The 22,866-nt window shown below is 41.7% G+C and overlaps 1 protein-coding gene across 6 annotated transcripts in view; it reads left to right on the top strand.

Annotated features, from left to right (window-relative positions):
* The window catches only part of ELMO1 (engulfment and cell motility 1), a 545,925-nt gene that overhangs the window by 376,382 nt on the left and 146,677 nt on the right, over positions 1-22,866 (top strand). For all 6 annotated transcript variants that reach the window (XM_060633905.3, XM_060633903.3, XM_078440523.2 and 3 more), the window contains one exon: positions 5,506-5,642. In XM_060633905.3, the coding sequence (XP_060489888.2) occupies positions 5,506-5,642 (137 nt within the window). The remainder of the gene's footprint in view (positions 1-5,505; positions 5,643-22,866) is intronic.

The raw sequence follows: 22,866 nt of genomic DNA, 5'->3' as shown, positions 1-22,866 counted from the left end.
GAGTGTGTTCTGATGCTAACTTGATCCTGCTGTTAGCAATGGCTGTCTTGTCTCAGTGTTCTTTAGTCACTTAGGCCTGTGGTTTCAAAACACAAAAGAATAAAATAGAGTACTTTCCCCAGGATCCTTACTGTGTGGCTTCCATTCACCCAGCCTCCACCACTTGCCTCTTCCTTCCTCCCTCGCTGGAATGGAGAGGGAATTGTGCCCTAATGCATTGACTTCAGGGGTGTGGCCCTCTGCCTGGGGACAATCTCACTGTTTCCTGTACTTGTTTTTTTTTTTCTTTTTAATGTTTATTTATTTATTTTTGAGGTGGGGGGAGGAGGGTCAGAGAGAGGGAGAGAGACAATTCCAAGCAGGCTCAGCGCTGTCAGTGCCGAGCCTCATATTGGACTTGAACCCATGAATCACGAGATCATGACCTGAGCCTAAATCAAGAGCAGGACTTTTAACCTCTGAGCCACCCAGGTGCCCCTCCTGTACTATTTAATGAGCATTAGCAGCATTTCTTATATTACCAGCTTAAAAGAACCTATGAGACTTGCATATTATTTGGAGGTTTGAAGGAGAGGATGGAAACTTAGACTTACTGTGTGTCAAGGCCCAGCCTCTGCCAGACACTTCACCCTCTATAGCCCTAGGAGGTAACTAGTAACATGTTTATCTTACTGATGAGGAAGCCAAGGAGAGAGATGCTTGTATCACCAACCCTAATGAGAATTCAAATCAGTGCTTACCTGATTCTGAAATTTATATTCTTTTCATAATACAACCCAGTGGGAAAGAGTCAGGTGCTATTTTTCTCTGGAGACAGTGTTGATTGGCCAGTGTTGATGGGTGCATGTACACTCAGCATGTGACATTTCAGCTTTAGGATCTGAACTTCCCACTGGATTTTGATCTAATCAACAAGAATGATTGGTTGGCCCCAACCCCTCCCTATCAATAGGATCCCAAAGACCATTCACCAGATTTTTCTTCTTCCCTTCCTTATCTCCTAGAAATGTTAAAGTCTTTAAGAAGCCATATAGTGCAATGATAATGATGATAAAAATAATACTTAATAGCCATTGTTTACTAAACCTATCTATGTGCTAGGTATCTTATCACATATTTTATAAACATAATCTAATTTGATGCTTATAAATCTTATAAGGTCATATGTTTTACAGATTCAGGGAGTTTCGTTGTCTGAGGCTACATAGTATGCTAGGGAGCATCATATCTGGTCTTTGAATGTAGTTCTGTTTGACTGTAACCATTATACCATCCTGCCTCCTCATTCTTACTTTCTCCTTTCTCCCCAGCCTCTGGTAATCTTGAGCATGTGTTCTCTTATGCTAATATCCGTGTGCTTGCATGAGTTTAGGTTTCCATATCAGTAATTTCATGTGTCTAAGAGTAATAGAAAGCCTGGAAACAGTGACTTAAACAAATCATATACAAGGAATTCCTTAGGAGTTCAATTCAGGATTGATATGGTGATTCCACAGTGCCAAGGAGCTCCTTCTAATTGTCTACTCTAAGGCATAGCCTTCATTTTTGTGCTGGACATCAAGTTGTGTTCCGAACCTGAAGAAGTTGAGATGTGAAGGCAGAGGAAAAATGAACAAGCCAGTCAAGTGTCCTTCCTCTTGTAAAGGTCTTTCCTGGAAACTCTACCCAGCACTTTCCCTGTATCTATCATTGGTTGTGATTGGGACATAATGGTCACTCTTAAGAGAGACTGGAAATTGTACTTTTTTTTAGGTGGGTGCATTGTTGCAATGAACAAATTTGGGGTTTGTTAACATGGAACCCAACCTGTTAATTTCTTGAAGTAGGTCAAATAAATTCATCCACTGTGACTCTTCCCCAGGGACTGACTAGGGGAAACTTGGTGTGTTCCAGAGGCTGAGAATATCTTGAGAAGATGAAAGAGTTGGTGGACTAAAAGCTAGAACCAGGTAGACTATGTCGGGTATTCAAGAGAGTTGTCAGGGGGCACCTGAGTGGCTCAGTCAATTGAGCGTCTGACTTCGACTCAGGTCATGATCTCACCGTTCATGGGTTTGAGCCCCATGTTGGGCTCTGTGCTGACAGCTCAGAGCCTGGAGCCTGCTTCAGATTCTATTTCTCCCTCTCTGCCCCTCCCTGCTCATACTCTGTCTCAAAAATAAACATTAAAAAAAAATAAAAAAAAAAAAAGAGTTGTCAGGAGTGCAGCTTGACCTGACCCAGGGAAAAGAAAGGTAAGATCTAGAAGAGGAGTGTGACCCAGTGATTTGAATCCAACTCTACTTGGATCAGGACTGGTAGGAAGAAAGCAGAGGAATCCTAGACTCTAAATATACTCTAAGCATTAATAGTTAAGGTGATGCTACTTGTAAGATTTTACTTCATAAATATCTTCTCTGGATATAAAAGCAGTACTTTAATATTTGTATTGCTGGGGGAGGCACAACAGAGGAAGAGTTAATTGGGAAACAGAATGAGAAAATGAGAACAACAGACAATGATGGGCTTTGATTATGGCAGTTGGAATCCCAGCTCCACCACTTGCAAGCCTTGTGACCTGTGACCTTGGACAAGTCACCTAACCTTTCTAACTCTTTATTTCTTTTTTCTCTTCCCCATCCATCTAACTCTATTTCTAATTAAAAAAAAAGAAATTGATAATATCTTCCTCGTGTGCTTGTTGTAGCAACTAACAACAATGTAGACCTAGTGCCTGACATATGGCTGTGGCAGTGGTATGGCTGTTGTCTGGCAGTAGCTGTTGTTGGTACTGTCACATTGCTAGATGTTGTCCATCAGCAGGTGCTGGCTGTACACTTGCTGTGAGTCCCATTGGACTGGGGGGTCAGGATCCTGGTTTCTGCTGAAGGAGCAGTGCAAAAAGATCTGGGAGAGTGGGTGGAGAAGTTAATTTTCAAAGCAGCAGTCATAAGGAAGTGTTCTGAGCTCTTGTCAAGTAATGCAGGAAGCCTGATGGGTCAACTAAACTGCAGGTTTCAAATGCTCATTTAGGGCCACCTAAAGAAAGCTCATGATGGAAGGTGCAATTTCTCCAAGATTTACCTTCCTGATATATAAAATGAGGATAACCATCATGCCTACCTACCAGGTTGTTGGAAGGAGAATACCAGTAGAGCCCCCAGTGCATTATATGCACCCAATAAATATTCTTTATTATTAATGATGTTACTTCCCTCCCTCTTCACCTAAGCAAGTGCAGGGTTTGTTGGTCTCAGTTTTGTTTGGTTATCTCAGCTTCAGTAATCCCATAAAAACTTTAACTAGGGCATAAAGTACACACATAATCACACTGGGTCCAAAAGATACTGTGATAATGTGATTAATAATGAGTACTTGGATGGCAGTAGTATTTTAGAGTGCTTCTGTGGACTTGTAAATTCCATTGGCTTCAGTGCTTGGGAAAGTGAGACTGACAGCTCATTGCCCAGGGCAGCAAACACACAATCCACCTGTGTTTACATTCCAAGTTCTTTAAATAGCTTTGTGTCCCAGGTCAGAACTTCACTCTTGCCATTTTTCTGCCAGTAACACAGGCTGGGGGTTGGGGTGACATATGTTCTTGCTGCTGATTTCTCAGATGTGAACAGGCTTGACTACGAGCTGGGGGGAAATCAAAGAACAACCCATGTTCCTGGAAATGATACGCTGGCACAACATTCTTTATCATCACCACCACCTTGCTCCATGTTGGTGACAACTTTTATCCTTTCAAAGCACTTGCCCATGAGTCATGTCATTTGATCTCTCTGAAACCGGTGGAGAAGGACAAGGAGATTTCATTTCCATTTTTTTAGTTAAGAAAATCAAGGCTCATGGGGTGCCTGGGTAGCTCAGTTGGGTAAGCCTCCGACTCTTGATCTCAGCTCAGGTCATGACCTCACTCACGGTTGGTGAGATGGAGCCCCGAATTGGGCTCCACGCTGACGGCTCGGAAGCCTGCTTAGAATTCTCTCTTTCTCCCTCTCTCTCTGCCCCTCCCCTGCTTGCCGAGAGTTCTCTCTCTTTCTCTCTCAAAATAAATAAATAAACATTAAAAAGAAAAGAAAAGAAAATTGAGGCTCAGGAAGTGGCTTGCTCCTGATTGGCATGGACTAGACTTAAACCCACATCTTCTTCTGCCCTCAGACCCAAACCTTTTCTACATGACTGCAAGTTGCTGCTAGCCTGTGCCCTTACCTTGTCTGGAATAAAATAGCCTCTGTGTAGCTTTATATCTACCCTTATAGAAGACTGGAATCCACTAAGATAGAGGAGCTTGGGACATAAGAGCTTGTGGCCTTGCCAGGGCGGAGTGTGTTTGCTTAGGTTTGATTAGGGTTCAATTGCTGGGCCTGCACCGGAGGATTCTCTCCAAGCAGAATCAACCACATGGCAGGCACAGGGCTTTCAGCAAGTACAGAAGGTCTTTGCTGTAAGCCCTGTTCATGCCCTGCAGCCACTCCTCTCCTGGGCTTCTAGGGCTTGAAATTCTACCATTTGGAACCCTGAAGACTAATTGGCACTTAAAGAGATTCTGATTAAAATAGGAACTATTTCACTATACATAACAGCTTATATTAAAAAAGAAAAAAACTTATGGTACTGTTTTTGGGGGGAATCACAAAATCTGGCTCTTTCTAGTGTCCTCATCCATAAGGCATGAACCATAAGAGGCATTGTAAAGATCAAATGAGACGTATGTAAAAGGACTACAAAAATGTAAGCTTGACAGTTAGCAGGGAAGAAGGGAGTGGCTGCGGTACTGTTCTGGGAAGAAGGAGAGAAATAGGCACAGCTCGAGCTCAGAGCACTGGGTCTGATGTGCAGAAACCCTGCAATGGGGAGGCAGGAAGGCAGTCTGGCTGATTTCACGGTTTGGTCCAGGACTGGACCATTCACGGCCTTCAGAGCCATTTGGGTTGCTTTGACCTCCAGCCATCTGTGTCTGGAAATGTAAAACAAATGGTTAATGGCATCAGATAGTATATGATCTCAAATGTCCCCCTGCTTACTGCCATAAGAGGGAAAAGAGCCCCCTGGAGAAATAATCGAGGATGCTATTTTCAAAATTGCAATTAATTGTGTGCTTGGGAAAGCTCATCCTCTGCCAGTTATTCTGGTGAGAAAGGAGAAATTAAGAGTGATGGAGCTATGACTGAAGGCAGTTCGAATCATCTTTATAACGTCAAAAAGGCAGATACAGAGTCCATATTCAACACCAGGGATACTGGAACAAAAGCTATAAGTTCATGTCTTAGGGTGAGTTAGGAGCTGACTTTCTTCAGTCAAAATATGTCCCTTGGGATAGGTCTGACCGTCTGACCTTCAACTTCACAGTTGCCCGTGGACACTATCATTAGGTTTCTTTTTCAAAATGCCTTACTTCCACTGTGGCTTGAGCCAAACGTGCCTCCCATCATCTCTCTTTGGGACACCCACATGTGACTGTGTTCTCTCATTTCACTCTGCAAACTTTCTCTCTTATTTCCCTTCTCTTTCTTCCAGCTAGTGAGACCTGCAACGACTTCCACCCAATGTTCTTCACCCATGACAGATCCTTTGAGGAGTTTTTCTGCATCTGTATCCAGCTCCTGAACAAGACATGGAAGGAAATGAGGGCAACTTCTGAAGACTTCAACAAGGTAAGGTGAATCTGAGGCAGAGGCAGCTTCCTTTGTCTCCCAAGGAGCCTCACCTTTGCATGGTTCCTTAACTGTGTGTGGAAGGCAGATCAGGAGAATGGGGACGACTGTGATTTTTAGGTTGCCTTGAAAACCTAAAAAGGAAGACATACCTGTATAGATGGGAAGCCTGAAAAAAGGAAGACATACCTGTATAGATGGGAAGCTTGTGTTGGGGATGTTCTCATCTCTCTAGGGATAAGCTTGGAGCAGCTTTGTTCCTTTTGACTAAGTAAACTGGAGCCACCAGCAGAGACCCTTTCTTGAAAAATATTATCTAGAGTAACTTATTCCGGCATGAGTCCAGATGCCTTGTTATTGCAACACCCATTGGATGCCTCTCTCTCCCCCTGTGTAGTGGCTGTTGGAGAAAGAATGAGATCAGGAAGGCTGCTCTTTTTAGGTAACTTGGTTTCTTTGTGGATTATGGATGTGTTGAGATAATCTGCCCTTTGCTGTGTCAAAAAGAGTTTTTATTAAAATGCAAAATCTCTTTCAGGGAGTTTAGTAAATTTATATGGAACATTTTTTTAGTTTGCAGAAAGCATTTAATTCTTTGAACGGACATCTTCTTTGGTTTTCTATAAGAGTGTAAATTTCCCATTTCTGTTTGTGAGTGAATGTTGGGTACCAAGAAGAGTGTTGACCAACTTAGAGAAGGCAGAAGTATCATGTAAACTTTTCACGATAAACAAAATCTTTATCCTTAGGTAAAGGCCTTGTTAACAGTAATCACATCGCTAATGATAACTGATGGTTGAGACAGGTGTATTCAGGACAGGTATATTGGGAGAGCTCTTCAGCACTTTTAATTTGCTACTGTTTATGGATCTGGGTTTGCTTGGCTCCATCACCCATACCTGCTGACCTGGTACTGGGCATGTAAGTGTTGTCGCCAAGAGTCGAAGGGTCTGACCTCACAGTCATCCTATGGGGACTTCATAGCTTGTGCTTGGGGCATAATATAATATCAGAATTCCAACTGTGCTTCATGTTCTTATTGGTCTTTACCTCCCTGTCACCTTTCCTTTGAACTTACAGCCCATCCTTCTTTACCACTATGTTTCTGGTTTGTGGCATCTGGAACTGATAGCAGTTGAAAAGAAAGGAAACCATGAAGAGGAAATGATACTCTTTGCTGAGCCTCAGTTAGGTTCTAACCTGACTGTCCCCATCAGCATAATGATCTCACCTGCAGTTGTAGCAGACAAATGCCATTCTATCTTGGTCACCTTGGGCCATCTATTTAATCCATTGAAATAGGCCCCAGGGACATGGAGAGCCCTGATGCGTAAGCTACAACTGGAGCTGCCAAGGGTCTCAGCAGCGATGCACAGGCACAGGTATGATTGAAGAAGGGAGGTGAAGGAGAGAAACCCAGTAATTCTGTAGTCTCTTAAGTGTACTTCACTTGATTAGGAGGGACGTGGCAATTCAGGTACAAATCATCCTCTGGAAAGAGGAATGAAGGAGCGGGGAGACGTTCGTACAAATCAAGCCAAAAAAAAAAAAAAGAGAGAGAGAGTTAAAAAGTCTCTGAAATGGCCAAGGCTACTCTGCCCCTGGATCAGAGCAACTCTTCATGTACTACAGTGTTTCTGAAAGCCATCTGGTCTTCAGCTTCTATGTTCATGGGCCACCTGTCCCTTCAGGAGAAGGTAATCCACTGGCTGGCCTGTGTTCTGGCATCAGGTGCCTGCTTGCTTGCTTTTTCTTTTTTTTAAGTTTATTTTTGAGAGGGAGACAGAGCAGGAGCAGAAGAGGGGCAAAGAGAGAGGGAGAAAGCTAATCCCAAACAGGCTCTATGCTGTCGGTGCAGAGCCCAACACGGGGCTCCATCTCAGGAACCATTAGATAATGACCTAAGCCAAAATCAAGAGTTGGACCCCGGCATCCTGTCTGTCTGCTTTCTGAGAGGATTTCATTCACTCTGCTTCTTCTGAATTACAGAAATTGGCATTTTTGTCAATGATAATGATGTATATATTATTGTTGTTGACATATGCACAGATGAGATATTTGGAAAATATTACCAAATTACTGCAGAGGAATCACTCAAGACGGTTAGCACTTAGATGCTTAAATCCTACAGAACATGTAGTTTACAAAATGGAGCCCCAAGAATACATTGTTGGCAAAGGTGACCAGAGGCCTCTGTCTTTAGGAAGTGAGCGTGGCTCTCAGGTCCCTGTGGTTCATCGTGGCCATGTGCTTGGGTCAGTGGTAATGATATCCTGCCTGTGCAGGGTGAGGTCCCTGACGTGTCAACTCTGCAACTTTTTATAGTTGACTTATATGGCTGTAAAAACTGTCTTCAGCAAGATGTCTTCAGCAGGTTTGGGGGATAGTGCTTCATCGTGGCCCTAGTGCCGTCTTTTTGCATCATCTGCCGATCGTAGATGTTCAGTGTCACATATGTGCTGCCAAGTAGTGATGGCGGTTTATGGCTGCGAGTAGGCAGCTGGAAGCCTAAGAGCCAGAGGGTCTCATCCTATGCATACATATCCATTGGTCAAGAGTGAATACCAGTGATGGAAATGACCAGGGATCTAAATTTTCCATATTAAATGTTTTTGCTATGGTTGCTTTTTTCTTTTTAGTGTTACACATGCCTTAGTTTTGTAAACGGAAGAGTGTATCAGTTAATGTACTCTTTTATCATGTGTGTACTAGTTTTCTATGGTTGCTGCAACAAATTGCTATGGACCTCATAGTTTAAACAATACAAATGTACTATGTTATGTATAGTTCCATAGGACAGAAGCCAGAAGTGGGATTCATGGGTTAAAATTAAGGAGTCAGCAGAGCTGTGTTCCTTTCTGGCTGCTCTGGAGGGGGGGGGGGGGGGGGCGGAATCCATCTAGCGTTTTCCATGTTCTAGAAGCCAACCTGCATTCCTTGGCTGGTTGCCCTTTTTATCTTCAAAGCCAGCCAACCACAGGTCCTATCCTTCCCACATCATACCTCATCACTCTGATCCCTCTTTGGCTTGGATCTTTCACTCTTATGGACCCCTGTGATTACATTGTACCACCTGGGTAATCCAGGATAATCTTCCCTATTTTAAGGTCAGCTGATTAGGAACTTCAGTTCCATCTGCAACCTGAATTCCCCTTTGCCATGTAAAGTAACATGTTCACAGATTCTAGGGGTTGGAACATGGACATCAGTGTGGGGCAGGGGGATATTTGTCTGCCTACCATAATATATGTTTAATTTGTAGGTATATTAAATTTGTATCCGTATTTGTGCATGTCAATTTAAAATATTGAAACATGGACGGATGAGCTTTTTGTTGTTGTTCTATTTGCTGGTGGACCAGCATAATATTAGTCAGAGTTCTGCTAGTGGTTGCTCAAGTACAGATTTAACTATGTCCCTTTTCTTTTATGTCTCTGTTCTTCTTCTACCAGCCTTGTGAAAAAAAGATGGGCTCTGTATGAGGGCCTCTAGGTCAGTGTCTTCCTGATTTTTTTCCTGCTGCTTGTCTATCAACCACTGCTCTACTTTGCCAAATAATAAGTTGGAAAAGAGAGAAGGGCTGAAATTTTAATCAATTCACTTTTCTTCTTGCTATTAACTTTGTAGCAGAAGCTATTGAATTTAGGAACACACATGGATTTGGGGTTATTGGTAGGTTTAATGCTTTCCTTGTTTCCAAAGATTCCCAAAATGCGAATTCTGAATATCTTAAAAGAGCCCTTCATGAGACACACTTTCTTTTGAACTTTCTTGGCCACCATCTCAGACTGTTGCCACTTTGAACAGAGGCATGGACGGCGAATTTGCTTGTCGACCTGTGACCCCCAGTTCTGTAAGAAGGACTTAGCTATCTGCCTTCTTTAGCTCATTACTGGAGAAGCAGTATTCCTCAATCCAAAATTCTGATTTTACAAACAATACTGGATTCCAGCAGATGCAGGAATTTCTCCTACAACCCACCTTGCTTGGGACACTAGTTTATAGATATCTCGTGCTTAGTGGTTACTGCTTCTGCTGGAAGCAAATGATTGGAAAAGCATCACTCTTCTTGCTGCTCCAGACTTGGGAAGCCGAAGATGGGATGTTTTTTATTTATATGAAAGAAGTAGAATTAGAGACTGATTAAAATATTTATGGTTTGAAAAGTACTTTCTTTCAGTTTCCTAATATAGCAGTCCCTGCAGAATAATCCATTGATTCAGGCCATTGAGTTTGTATTCTGTTTTTGCCTTTTGTTACCAATATTTTAGAGCATGCATTGTTCATTTTTATGGGCATTAGAGAAGAGCTCAAAATGCAGCTGAATGCCTCGGCACACAAGTGCCCCATAATCATTTCATTGAAGCCCTCATTTTTTAAGCAGAGTAGGAAAGAAGACATAAGTGATTTGGGTAGTTCAGGTCTGGGAATCTTATTTAAAGCATTTGTTGCCGACCATGCCACTTTAAAAATTCTAACAAGAGTATAATACACTTCAAAATTGATATTTATGTGTAGCAGTGTTTTTCAGCCTTGCCTGAACATTAGAATCACCTGCAGGGCTTTTGAAACTTCTGTTATCCCAGTGCCCAATTGCACAACATAACAATTACATCTTTGGGGTGGGGCCAAAGCTCTCATGAAGATTTTTCATTAAGGTGGATTTGATCGCTAAAGGTGAATCACATCTGTGGAATGACCATTAGTGGATACATGTAACACAAATCACCAACTAGTACATATTGTATACATCGATGAAGTAGTATGCCCATTGGTTTGTAAGACCTGGTTGTGCTACTCAGGAACTCTATGCCTGAAAATAAAAAGGTCAGGGGGTGGGAGGAGACAGGAATACCAGTATCCCATTGCCCTCTCTTGTGGTGCTATGATACTAAATTGAAGTATTAAATGTAAAAATGCTTCAAGGAAGTAAAATGTCATATGCAGTTGTATTCTTTTGGTATGTAATAAGATAAATCCTGTCTATGAGAAATGAATAAATTGTCCTTTTCAAAAGAAAGTGGGTTTTTTTGGCCATTATGTTAAACAAACAAAGAAGGAAACAATGAGAAAAGTGAAGCTGCGTATGTACCACAGATTGAGTTCTGAACGGAATGAATGGCATGAAGTTCATTTACCTTTGGCAGAAATAGGGTTTAAACTGAAAATCTCATGGATTTGGGCAGAAAAAATTTCGGTCCCTTAGTTTTCCATGTGACAGGCCGTGAGCAGCAGGCTAAAACAGGTTTCACAAAGATCAGGCGTTTAATAGCTGGAGAGAGTTAAGGCCTCTCTAGCCATTACCTAGCAGCCCAGACCTCTCTGGGGATGTCTGCACCTTCTAGATACCATCCAAATATTTGTTCATGGCATTGGGGTTACTTTAGATGTTATCCAAATCAGCACTAAAAATGAGATCAAATGACTTTGCCATACTTTCAAATTGCCAAAATGGAAGAAATTAATGATTTGAAAAATGCAGTCACTCTAGAGCAAAAGCACTATTTTAAAACTTTACCCAGCAGCATAATATGCAAAGCACATGCGATAGAGGTTAGGATCTCAGGCTTGCAGATGAGAAATCACCCCTTAAAATAGGAGAGGCTGTGCACAGAGAGAACCCAGGGCCTTCAGACAAAGCCGCAGCTGCCCCTGGCTAGGCTACGAGCTCCGTCTGAGTCAGTGGGAGAAAATCTCAATTAGGAAGGATTGGAGAGCACAACAGAGGAAACATCCTGGGAAGTCCTCTGGAAGATTATCCATGGAAAATAGCCACTAACTAGTCACTTCTAATGGATTACGGTGTGGTGTAGAAAAGGGATTGTTTGAAAGCTTAAAGGCAGTGATGGCATGAATAAGAAAGGGAAGTATGTTTACTCCCCGAACTGTTTCCAGTTTACTGACTTTCTGTGCATGCTTTTCAGGGGGCAATTATATATTCAGGAGTCCCCTTCCTAGGCCAGCTCAACTTCATAGTGGTGCAGACAGCGCTCTTGTTGGTTAGCTAAGCTGGCCTAGGGAATGAAAGGTGGTCTGTAACTCTCGCCATGAATAAACATGAATCTCCTCATTTGCATGAGGCAGGTGACTGTAAAATATCTTGGAGCAAGTTGTGAAAGGAGGCTTTGTGCATCCGTGCCCAGGGGAAGCTGGGGAGGACTCGGAGTTGTTTATCTTCATTAGAATTCTATCTAGGGCTGCTGTTATTGATCTGAACCAGGCCTGGGCTAGCTAATAAAGTAGGTGTATGTTTTAATTGAAACATGAATATTTAAGTAGAGGAGAATTCTTTTAAAGGGCCCTGATGTACAAGGAGGCTATCCATTTTTCAGCTGTCTAAGCCATTTACAAGTATTTATTCAAAAAGCTTCTCGTGTTTCACAAAGGTCTTTAAGGTTTGACACAAAGGAAATCGTACTTCCTGTAGAAGCAAATGCATTATATGAATAGATTTATTTTTTCCTTTGAGGCTTCCTGGTGGGTAGGTAGCAAAAGGTTTTGAGTGTGTGTGTGTGTGTGTGTGTGTGTGTTTAAATGAATGCTTTTAAGTTATTCACTTAAGGTAGTGTTACTCTTTTTTATGGAATTTGCCACTTCCATTTGGACAGTAAGCAAGATATGTCTTCTACTGTCCTCATCAATATGAACTGTGCTGTCTAGAGGCAGCAGGAAGACTGAGAAAGAGACCAAGTAAGATTTTTTTGCTCCTCCAAGAACCAAATTTCTCCCTCTGGGGGCACGATTCCCTGACCCATTGAGAATGCAAGGTTGGAGAGGAGAGAACCAAGGCTGAATGCAGCTGGAGTATCTGGTGGCAATCCTGGCCAAGTGGCTCCCCACTCCCTACTGGCAGTGTGTCCTTGAGAATGTCCTTTAGCCCCTAGATTCCTTCTCATCTTTAAACTGGCAGTAGCAAAAATAACAATAACGACAATAGTAATAATAACAATGATATTTCCCCAAATCACAGTGAAGAAGATGAGGCCCTTAAAGCTTGGCTTTGTAAATTGGCCCATACAAATGGGACCATGTGCTGGTCTCAACAGTCAGAACCTAAACTGACAGTCATTTGCACTTGGTTGTGTAGTATAGTTGGCCTGCTTTGATTTTCCAAGGTAGTTTGTTCAAATACCTATAAATACAGATTTTTCCATACCTCTGTGTGAAAATCCATTGAACTTTGGTTTGGCTGCAAAAGGAGATGTTGACTGCAATGAGGACAGATTCCTGAGCAAGGAGGAAGTCCTCTCTGTGTGTTTCTGATCACAAGGGATGCCCCTCCCCAGCCTGCCCACAGATACCCTGCAAGTGACTGAGGAGCTTAGCCAAATCTCAGAGGCACAGCACACTTGTCATTCTCTCCCCAGCCAGCTGCATAGCCTTGTGCAAGGGATTCAGCCCTGTGAGCTCCAGATTGCTCATCTGTGAGATGAGAATGGGAAATCACTGCCCCTAGGCGGGCTCTGAGCTCTCTGGACCACATCGGGCAGATAAACTACTTGGCTCAGTCTGGCCTGAAGCAACCACTAGGTGACACATGTTTCTAGATGCCTCTGAAAAGGAAAAGGATAGTTATGGCAACACTAATAGCAGACATTTCCAGAAAAAAAAAAAAAAAACAACAACAAGCTTTTCCTGTGGATTTAGTGATTAAGGTAATAGAATACCCATCCCACCATATTGTCCTCGTGGTCCCAGCTGCACAGGGTCTGTATGACTTTTATGAGAAATGTGAGAGTGTTCATAAAGTGGTCCATTTCTAGGGATTGTCCCAGGTCGTGCCATTAATAGCCCAGGGTATCTCCTTCTGAAGGGGTTATATCCTGAGTCATCCAGAAAGAGTTAGATTTTGTTGACTTTGTTTATGTAATTTCCCTAAGAAATGGTTAAACTGTTTAAAATTTGTTTAAGAATTAACTGTTAGGTTTAGTTGGCTGAAACATTGCTAATGTGTTTTTCTTTCTTGATGTTCTCTTTCTTAACATTAACTGGAGCATTTACAAAAATGATAATTACCATGATTGAGTCTGATGAGTAATTTTGGATAAGCCTGACAATAGTAAATCTACATTTTAGAGGTTCCTTTAGGTGCAGGGTCTAGCTTTGAGTTCTCCTAGTTTCCAGTCTTCCTGGAGTCAGTGTCTCTTTATATGCATAACATGTGCTAAACTGACACTTGCTAATTAGGAGACAAAAAAATTTATAGGTTCTTCCGCTGGACAGCAGTAAGATACATCAGTCCCTCGGTTCATCTGCAGATCGTCTCTGAACATGAAAATAATAGTGACTCTAAGTTAACTGCTCTACGTAACTCTGCTCAACGACTTCTGAAACTTCTCTCCCTTTTGTTAACTACACTTTGGGGTGCTGAATGAATTGTTAACTGGTTCCTATGACCTGGATTCCATATTCCATTGTGGATTGTGTTAGGGATTTGATAATGGCACAGAAATCATTTTATTAGTATATGTCCAATTAAAAAGAAGTTACCTACATTTTAAGTAAGGCATAATGAGATTTAGGCATTTTAAATTAAAGGGCAGGTAGGAATCAGAGTTGGACAGCTAAGAATCTCTCATGAAATATGAGTCCTCCTTGATTTAAAAGAAAATATTTATCTTGTAATTGCAAAGAAGGTGAGTGTTTATATGTAATATGGGAGTTGAGAACACAGTTCTACAAAGGGATGTGTTTCCTAAGGTAGAACAGAAGATCGTAAAGGTACTGTCATTTACATGCTCTTTTTGCCAACTCACGGTGCCAGAGGTTAGGAAGAGGCAAGGGATGGAAGGCAAAGAGGTGCCCTAGATAAGATGAGACAGGGAGTCAGAACAAGAGAGTGGTGTCAGAAGCCGTTTGTTAAGACTCCAGTATAAGAGCCGGGAGAAGTTGAAGATCCCAAGTGAAATTTCTAAGTATCTCCTGCAGAAATACCAGATCTAAGGGGTCAGAAGTTTTAAAATAGAGTTAATTATTTAAATGTGTACAATTCGCCTGCTGATTTAAATTGCTTATATGTCTATGCAGGGTTTTCAAAACCATGCTTTTATATCTGAGCAGCAGTGAATGATGGGTCAAGCAGTCCACTTTTATTTTACCAAATAGAAACTAAAACCCTCACCTGCTGGTTCAACGCCAGATGCTAGCTGCTCTCTCCATGTCCAGCATAGAGCTAAGCCACCAGGTCAAACAGGTCAAAAGCAGGAACAAAGGGGGAGAGGAACAAACAGGTCAAAAGCAGGAACAAAGGAAGAGGGTACCAAAGCAAGACTAAATTTGTTATAGGAAGAAAAGTAAACATGAATACTTGAATCAGAGAGATGAGAACTCTAAACTGCTAGTTTCTTCTTCTCCTCTCCTTCCCTTTCCCCTTCCTTTTATTATTTCTGTGTTTTCCACACAGTTCTGTTGAAATTAAAAATAATAGTAGGTGCTCAGTGAAACTATGTGGGAAGAAGTCATTTAGATAGGTACTTAAGTCAGATATTGTTCCCGCACTAGGTGTACATCTTCCTTGGGGAAGTTCTCAAGCCAGCCGCTGTCACTTGTGCCAACGACATACTCAGATGACCCTCAAGTGATCCCCTTGCTTTTGCCCTAATAATACCATTACCTTAGAACTTAACCACCATGAACTGAAGTTGTCTATTTAATAGTCTTCTTGAGAGCAGTTCCTTGCTTTTTCTGTATTCTCAGGATCTACTCAGTGCCTCGGATGTAGACAGTATTCAGTGTTACTATCCCACAACCATCATACACACAGCATGGCCACATTAGTGTTCCATATCTTGGTAAATAGTGTCACTATTTCACCTACACTTGAAATGCTGTGTATTCTTTCAACAAATACTACTTTGTATCCACAACACAGAAGTCATGGTGCTAGGCACTGGGAATACAGAGGTGAACTGAATAGGTGGTTTCTGACTTCCTGGAGCTGGCAGTCTAATGAGTTTCTATTTGGAAGTTTATGGACAAGTTCCTCTTTGTGAAGCCAATTGGTGGCCAAAGCCGCTATAATAACTAAGGTCCTCTGCCTTCTCATCATTGCCTTAGCTCAGATCTTCCTCTTTTCTCCAAATCTGATAGATGGGATGTCTGGTTGCAGTCCTTTACTGATCCATAGGGGTGATATATCTATACATCCTTGCCACAGTCCGATGGGGAGTGAATCGCATTTCCCATACCCTTTAACTTTTCACATTGGCCAGTGAAATGATCACAAATATGAAGCAAGCAGAGGCCTGAATATTGCATGTGTGGTTGGCGTGGGCTCTTGCACTTCTGCCTTCATCATGATATGAAGTATACTCCCTGGGCAGCCACTCCTCCTTCAGTGTAGGTCTCAGAATGAGGCATATGAGTACAGTTTCCCCAATCATCCCATAGAATTACAGCTTAAAACTATAACCTTGGCTGATCTATAGACCTGTGAGTATGAGAAGAAATTCTTAGCTATTGGTATTATTTGTTACACAGACTATGGCAGTAGCTGACTGAGACACCAGCTATTGCAGTAACTTATCTTCCAGCTTTGAAACCTTCCTACTTTCCAAGTGTCCTCCAACATAGATCTGACTATATCATTCTTGCTTTTAATCCGTCATGGCTGTCCATTACCTGCCTCATAAATTTTCATGGCCTTAGCAAGATGTTTAGATATCTCTTTAATTAACCTAATGTACTTTTCTTGCTTCGTCCTCATATCTTCACCTTGCACCTGCTCTAAGCTCTGTAATATTCTGAACTGCCCACAGTTCCTTGTGTATGCCATGGTACTTTCATGTTGCAGATATGTACTCACCCTCATTCCTTCTGCCACCCTTCCCTCATCTGCTTGTTGAAATTCTGTTTTAGGAATTTACACATTGCCACCTCAGGGATACTACCTTGTTTGATTACCATCTCCTTTTCATTCAGAATGAAATTCTGTTACTCTGCCCCCATAACATGGAAGCGTGAACTTCTTTTGGAAAATATCTTCTAGCTATATAGTAGTAGTTATTTATTTACAAACTTACCTTTCTAAATTAAGTCAATATAGCATTGAGAGCAAGAACTATAACTTTAAATCCTAATATTCTCCAGGTATTTTTGAAATAGTAGCTGCCCAATTACTTTGGGTTGAATATTGAATGAATAAGTGGCCAGAAATGTTTAATTCACACATTATTTAAAACAGTCCACCTAGCCAATAAGATGAATTAATTTACACTGTTTTAATATGGAATGGTCACTCTTGTTCAATTCCTGGAGACCATAGGTACTCATTATTCTGCAGTTCTACCAAGTAAAGAATTTTCTTACCCCAAATGCCAGTAGGCCTTACTGAGAAACAATTCTAGATCCTTCAGTCAGATCGTCTTCTTCAGATGCCAATACTTGGAGGGAATTATAAAATTATTTTGCCATTTCATTATTTTTTAAAATGTTTTATTTATTTATTTTTGAGCAAACAGGGGAGGGGCAGAAAGAGAGGGAGACAGGAGACAAAGAATCCCAAGCAGGCTCTGCACTGTCAGTGCAGAATCTGACACAGAGCTCGAACCCACGAACCAGGAGATCATGACCTGAGCCAAAATCAAGAGTCAGATGCTTAAGCAATTGAGCCACCCAAGCAACCTGCCATTCCTTTCTTAACAAAAGTGGTAGTAATTATTTTTCCACCTATGTAGCTTTATATAAGGTAAATGAGAGCCTCAAAGACATTGAAGAGTCACAAAATAAACTGAATTTCTTTTTTCCAAGGAGAGTGGTTAGAACCCTAGTTAAAAAAAGACATCCCTCTGTTTAATTTTTTTTCCTTGATCTTAAACCACATACGGTGGCCGTTTGGGGAGTACTCTGTTTCCCACTAGTCTTATTCCCAGGCCAGTAGGGAAAATAACGTCAATAATGGTGCTCATCCTTTCACAGGATGGCTGCTGAGAGACCTTCAGTGCAGAAGACAAACGTGCCTGCCGGCAGGTCCACCCATTTAGGTGACTACATACCCGGCAGACATGTACCTGTGTAGCAGTCATGTTAAATAGTAAATGTGAGCTCCCCGTGTCATTCACAAAAAATTGTCTTTTGTATTTTACCTTCATCTCCCAAAGTTCTCTTAAATTAGGAAAAAAAAAATTACATTTCCCAAGAGTGTCGTAAGAGTAGGAAGATGTGGTTCTTGCCACAGTGATTATGTGTTTTAGGTGCTGGAGGCAGTCAGCTCCCGAGAGCGTTTCTGGTCCCAATTTCCTTATTTCTCTTTCACATTTCCGTTTGCGTGGCTTGGCTGGATCTGAGGTGTGTGGCATATGGCTTTTTGCTGCTTGAGCTGCCACAGAAGTGAATGTCACTGGCATATAATGCCAGATTTCCATTTTGTGAATCACAGAGCCATGAGATTCTGTCCGAAAGCTCCCAGGCCACTAGGAGTCCTTCAAGCAGAAGCAGAAAAGGGTAAGACCCATGCCTCAGAGATACTGTTCCTATTACAATGTGTCGATCATGATAAAAAGTGCATATAAAATGGAGATGCTCTTGCTCTCGAGTGTGTTGGAAAAAGCTGCTTGGCTTGTTGACTTCTTTTATTGTGGTCAGGGGAATGGGCGATCCTGGCTTTTTGCTTCCAAGCCTTAACTAAGCACACACTGGTCAGTCAGGGATGTAGAGTTGGTTTTGAATTTTTTCAGATAGATAAGAATTCACTTGTGCACATACCAGAAAAATAAGACTGTGAGTAGAAGATATCAGTGGTTTTTGGATGCAGTTTACCAGCATTTTGTATTCATTGAATTTTCAAGTTACAAAACGCTTTAGGACAGAGTTGGATGATAATGGGGAACCGAAGCTGCCACAGACACAGCCTGAGCCTCGGCTCCCCACCTTCACCCCTCACTCCACATCCCTCCCTACCCCCTCCCTCCCCAACTGCCTCCTGTGCCTGAGGAACTTGGAAATTCACAAAGAAGAATAAGTTCAATCAATAAGTTCAGTACATTCAGTCAATAGATTCAGTAAGTCAGGAGCATTGACCCTGGACTCAAGGACTGGGCTTCAGACCCGAGCTCCATTATTTCCTTACTGGGTGACCTTGGGCACATTAATATCCTTACCCCCTTTTTTCAGCCTTTTCATCTGTGAAATATGGAATTTAATATATGCTGTTGTGAGGGTTAAATGAGCCAGTATTAGGATGATAATATGAAATGGACAATACTTGATCCATTTCTGAATTGGAAAATTAAATATTCTTTATGGTTCATCTTAGTATATATAAAGCACTTGGGCCATTTCCACGAAGAAAAGTACAAAAAGGATGACATAATGCTCCAGACGAGGTGTGGGGAAGCGTGGATTTTATTCCAGCTCTGCCTCGAGCTGACCACACAACCCTGGGCTCTTGTCCCTCATCTGCCCTCACCACACACCCCCCTTTTTTTTCTGGACGAAGATGTTCCTGGAAGCCACTGAGGTGGAGGCCTTTGAATTCCTCCTTTGAATTTTCTCTCTTCTCATCTTCTCTGGGCTACCACTTGATCAATTAACACAGTCTGGTCCTTACATCATCAATCTTGTCCTCTTGATGCTGTCTTCTTACCAGCATATAAATGTACTCACATCTCCTGCATTTGAAAAAACAAATAACACCTTCTTGATCTTCCATCCAGCCCTCACCTCAAGCCGTATTTCCTCACATACTTGCCTCATTTTGCCACCTCTTGTTTTCACGTCTCAGTAATTTCACGTCTCACTGCAACCTGTCTTCTGCCCTCCTAAAAATATAACTAAAGCAGAAGAAGAGCGATAAGACTCTAAAAGGCACTAATTTATGCTGTCAATACTTGAAAACCTCTTTAGCCACAAAAGCCATTGGTTTTGATGAAGTCAAGAATGGCCTCTGGTGGACATTTTAAAATCTGTCTTGTTTGCCTTCTTTGCAGCCCTTGATTCTCTCCTTCTTAAACAACATCTTCCTGTGGCTTTGCAAATAAACACACAACACACATACACACACACACACACACACACACACACACACAAAATAGATACATGATATGCTATCTATATTAAAGGAAGAAATAAGATAATAATCATAGTTCCAGTTACAGTGATATTTTTAGAAAAAAGATTAAAAGGTAACTAAAATATATAACTAAGCTCAAGAAAAGAAACCTGCCTCTAAAATGCACTAATACGTATTTTGAATACTCAAAAACCTCTTCAGCCACAAAAGACATGATTTCTAAGAGACAAGTGGAGATTGAGAGGAATTGTTGAGTTGTTCTAATTTAAGACTGGAAAGAAGTCACATTGTTATGACTCCCTGCTCTGATGAGAAAGATAGACATCAAAAAATTTGTAAAAATAAATCTTTTATCCCTTACATTTTTATGCTTATTGGCATCCTCCTTTCCTCCCCCTCAATTTTGTCTCTTCAACCTAAAAAGCTACCCAAGTCTCTCCTATCCATAAAATTTTTTTTCACCCCCGTTCCTCTTTCAAGTTCTTACCCAATCTCTTTCCTTCCCTGCACTGCCAAATTTTCCAAGAGAGAATGCCGTCTCCACTTGCCTGCCTCCTCCACTCACTGTGGTCTGATGCTCACCCACGCCCACCCACTAAAACTGCTTTATTTAGGTCAGCAGTTACCTCCCGAGTGTCAGGTCTCTTCCCAGTGCTCATCCTGCTCCGTCTCCCTGAAGCACTGTGTGCCCTGCCTGTGCTTCCTAGAATCCGGTCTATTCCCTGACTCCTGAGGCACCACTGCCACTTCTCACTGACCCTTCAACTTGCCCATTTCTCAAGCCCTTCTTCTCATTTCTCTCCCACCTCCTCCCCTCCACCCACAGTGTCTCATCTTCAACCATCCTTCAACTCCAGGAGATGCATGGCGTCTCACCTCATCTCTTAGACGTGGAACTCTGAGTGATCCCTGGCTTCCTATCCTCTCCTGCCAGGTCCCCACATCCTGTGGATCCAACCGTGTGTAAGAAGGAGCCATCTGGCTTTACTGCTGTGGCCCTGTTTCCTGACACCGTCATCTCTTACATGGACTCTATCTGTCCTTTTATTGTTTTCCCTGAATCTGGACTCAGCCCATGTGTAAGTTCTCTTCCCCCTACCAGAAACACCTTTCTAGAATACAATGCTTCTCATAATGCATCCACACTCAAAAACCTTTGCCTCCCTCTTCTCAAGCATGGTAACTGAACCTTTTCATTCTATTGCGAACCACTTTGACAAACAAAATGCCTATTGCACTCTTCAACACACCCCTACTAACCTCTAATTAATCATATTGATGGCTCCCTGAGCATACCTTGTACTTCCAAGTCTCTGTCCTCACCCATGTTCCCTCGCAAGGAAGACCCTTCTCCCTTTGGTTGGAATTCTGCCCATCCTTCAACGTCCAGCTCATGGGCCCTGTGGAACCCCTTCATGGAAGCAGAATTAACTGTTTCCTCTCAGGCACACTTTCTTTTTACCTCTCTTGTAGCACTTTAACGTACTCAGCCATACATTGAGTTTGAAAACTTATTTTAGCAAATTAGCCTGCTAAAATGGGTCCCTGGCCCACCTCATGGCTGTTTTGAGACAATACTGCAGAATCTTAGACAAACCCATTGAAAACCATGGTCATAGACTTAGTTATCCACACTCTATCGCTCTTATTCCTCAGAACAAGGACAAATTCTTCCTCACCCCTCTACCCCACGGGGGCCTACCAAAAAAATTATATACGTGCTCAACACATGTGACCTGGATTGAATCTTCACCCAGCCATTAATGGAGAAAAGAAAGAAGATAATAATGTCTTTCTTTTTAATAAGCTGATAGTGTTTTAAAAGGAAAAATCACATTCTAGAACAAACTTTGCAAACTATACAACAAATTCAGGCCATAAGTGAAGGGCATTGTGTGACTAAGGTATGGCAGGAGAAGTGATTCTTCAGTGTGATGATTTCTTTTAGGACCAGGAAAAAAAAATAAGGCATTACCAGAAGACAGAGAGAAAAAAAAGGGAATTGTGTGTGTGTGTATGTATGTGTGTGTGTGTGTGTGTGTGTGTGCATGTGTGTGTCTTAAAAACACTTTTAGATTTTGTTGTGGTGGCATTTACTTCCTGACAAAAGCTAACTGATATTTCATGCTGGCATGTACTCCTGCACATAGACCAGGGGCTGAGATGCTTGCAGAAACTTTCACATCTCAGACCAAGCTGTGGCTGGGCCTGGGACAACCAGCTTCTGGTTGTTTGTGAAGTTAATTACCCCCTCTCTGCCCCTCCCTTGTTTATGTGGGACAGGAGACCCTGGAGCTCCTTCGATAAAAAGGAACAGAAGACTTGCCATCCACAGTGACATTAAAGGGTCCCTTGCTACCACTTTGCTGGTAGAAACCTTGACATTTCAATAGAATTTTAAGAAAGCTATTAGGACAAAGTGCATTTGGGAAATTCACCAACAATTGATGACTTCATTTACAAAGTCACGCAATACAATGTGGCTGTTTAGAATCATAGATGTTCTGGGGATAAAAAGAAAGTTATGTATGTAGATGTTCATTTCATTATTATTTATAACAGCAAGAAAATGGAAAATAACCCACAATTCAGCAAAGAGGATATGATAAATTCATTTATGGGCACATTTATTAATATGTTAAATGTTTCAGTCATTGAAAATGACATATGTGAATGATATCTAAATATAAGAAAATATTTTTTATATTATATTAAATGTGGGGGAGCAAAATGTAAAATTTTATCTTACTAAATACAAATAAAAACTAATATGCTTTTTAAAAAAATATTTGTTTATTTTTATTTTAGAAAGAGAGAGAGCATGCACAAGTAGAGGGGAAGAGGGGGATAGTGAGAGAGAGAATCTTCAGCAAGCCCCATTCTCAGCACGGAGCCCAACATAGGGCTTAATCCCACGACCCTGAGATCACAACCTGAGCTGAAATCAAAAGTCAGACGCTTAACCGGCTGAGCCACCCAGGTGGTCCCAAAACTAAGAAGTTTTAGACCTTCTTTTTAACAATGGTTTCTTCTGCGTGATGTGATTAATTATAATTTTTTTCTTTTTTATTATGTGATTTTTAACTTTATTTATTTTGAGAGAGAGAGAGAGAGCACACAAGCAGGGGAGGGATAGAGAGAGAGGGAGAGAGAGAATCCCAAGAAGGCTTTGCATTGTCAGCACATAGCCTGATGTGGGGCTCAAACTCACAAACC

The sequence above is a fragment of the Panthera onca genome, chromosome A2 (assembly GCF_046562875.1).
Source record: "Panthera onca isolate mPanOnc1 chromosome A2, mPanOnc1 haplotype 2, whole genome shotgun sequence".
Lineage (NCBI taxonomy): Eukaryota > Metazoa > Chordata > Mammalia > Carnivora > Felidae > Panthera > Panthera onca.
This window is presented reverse-complemented; position numbering and strand designations above follow the sequence as displayed.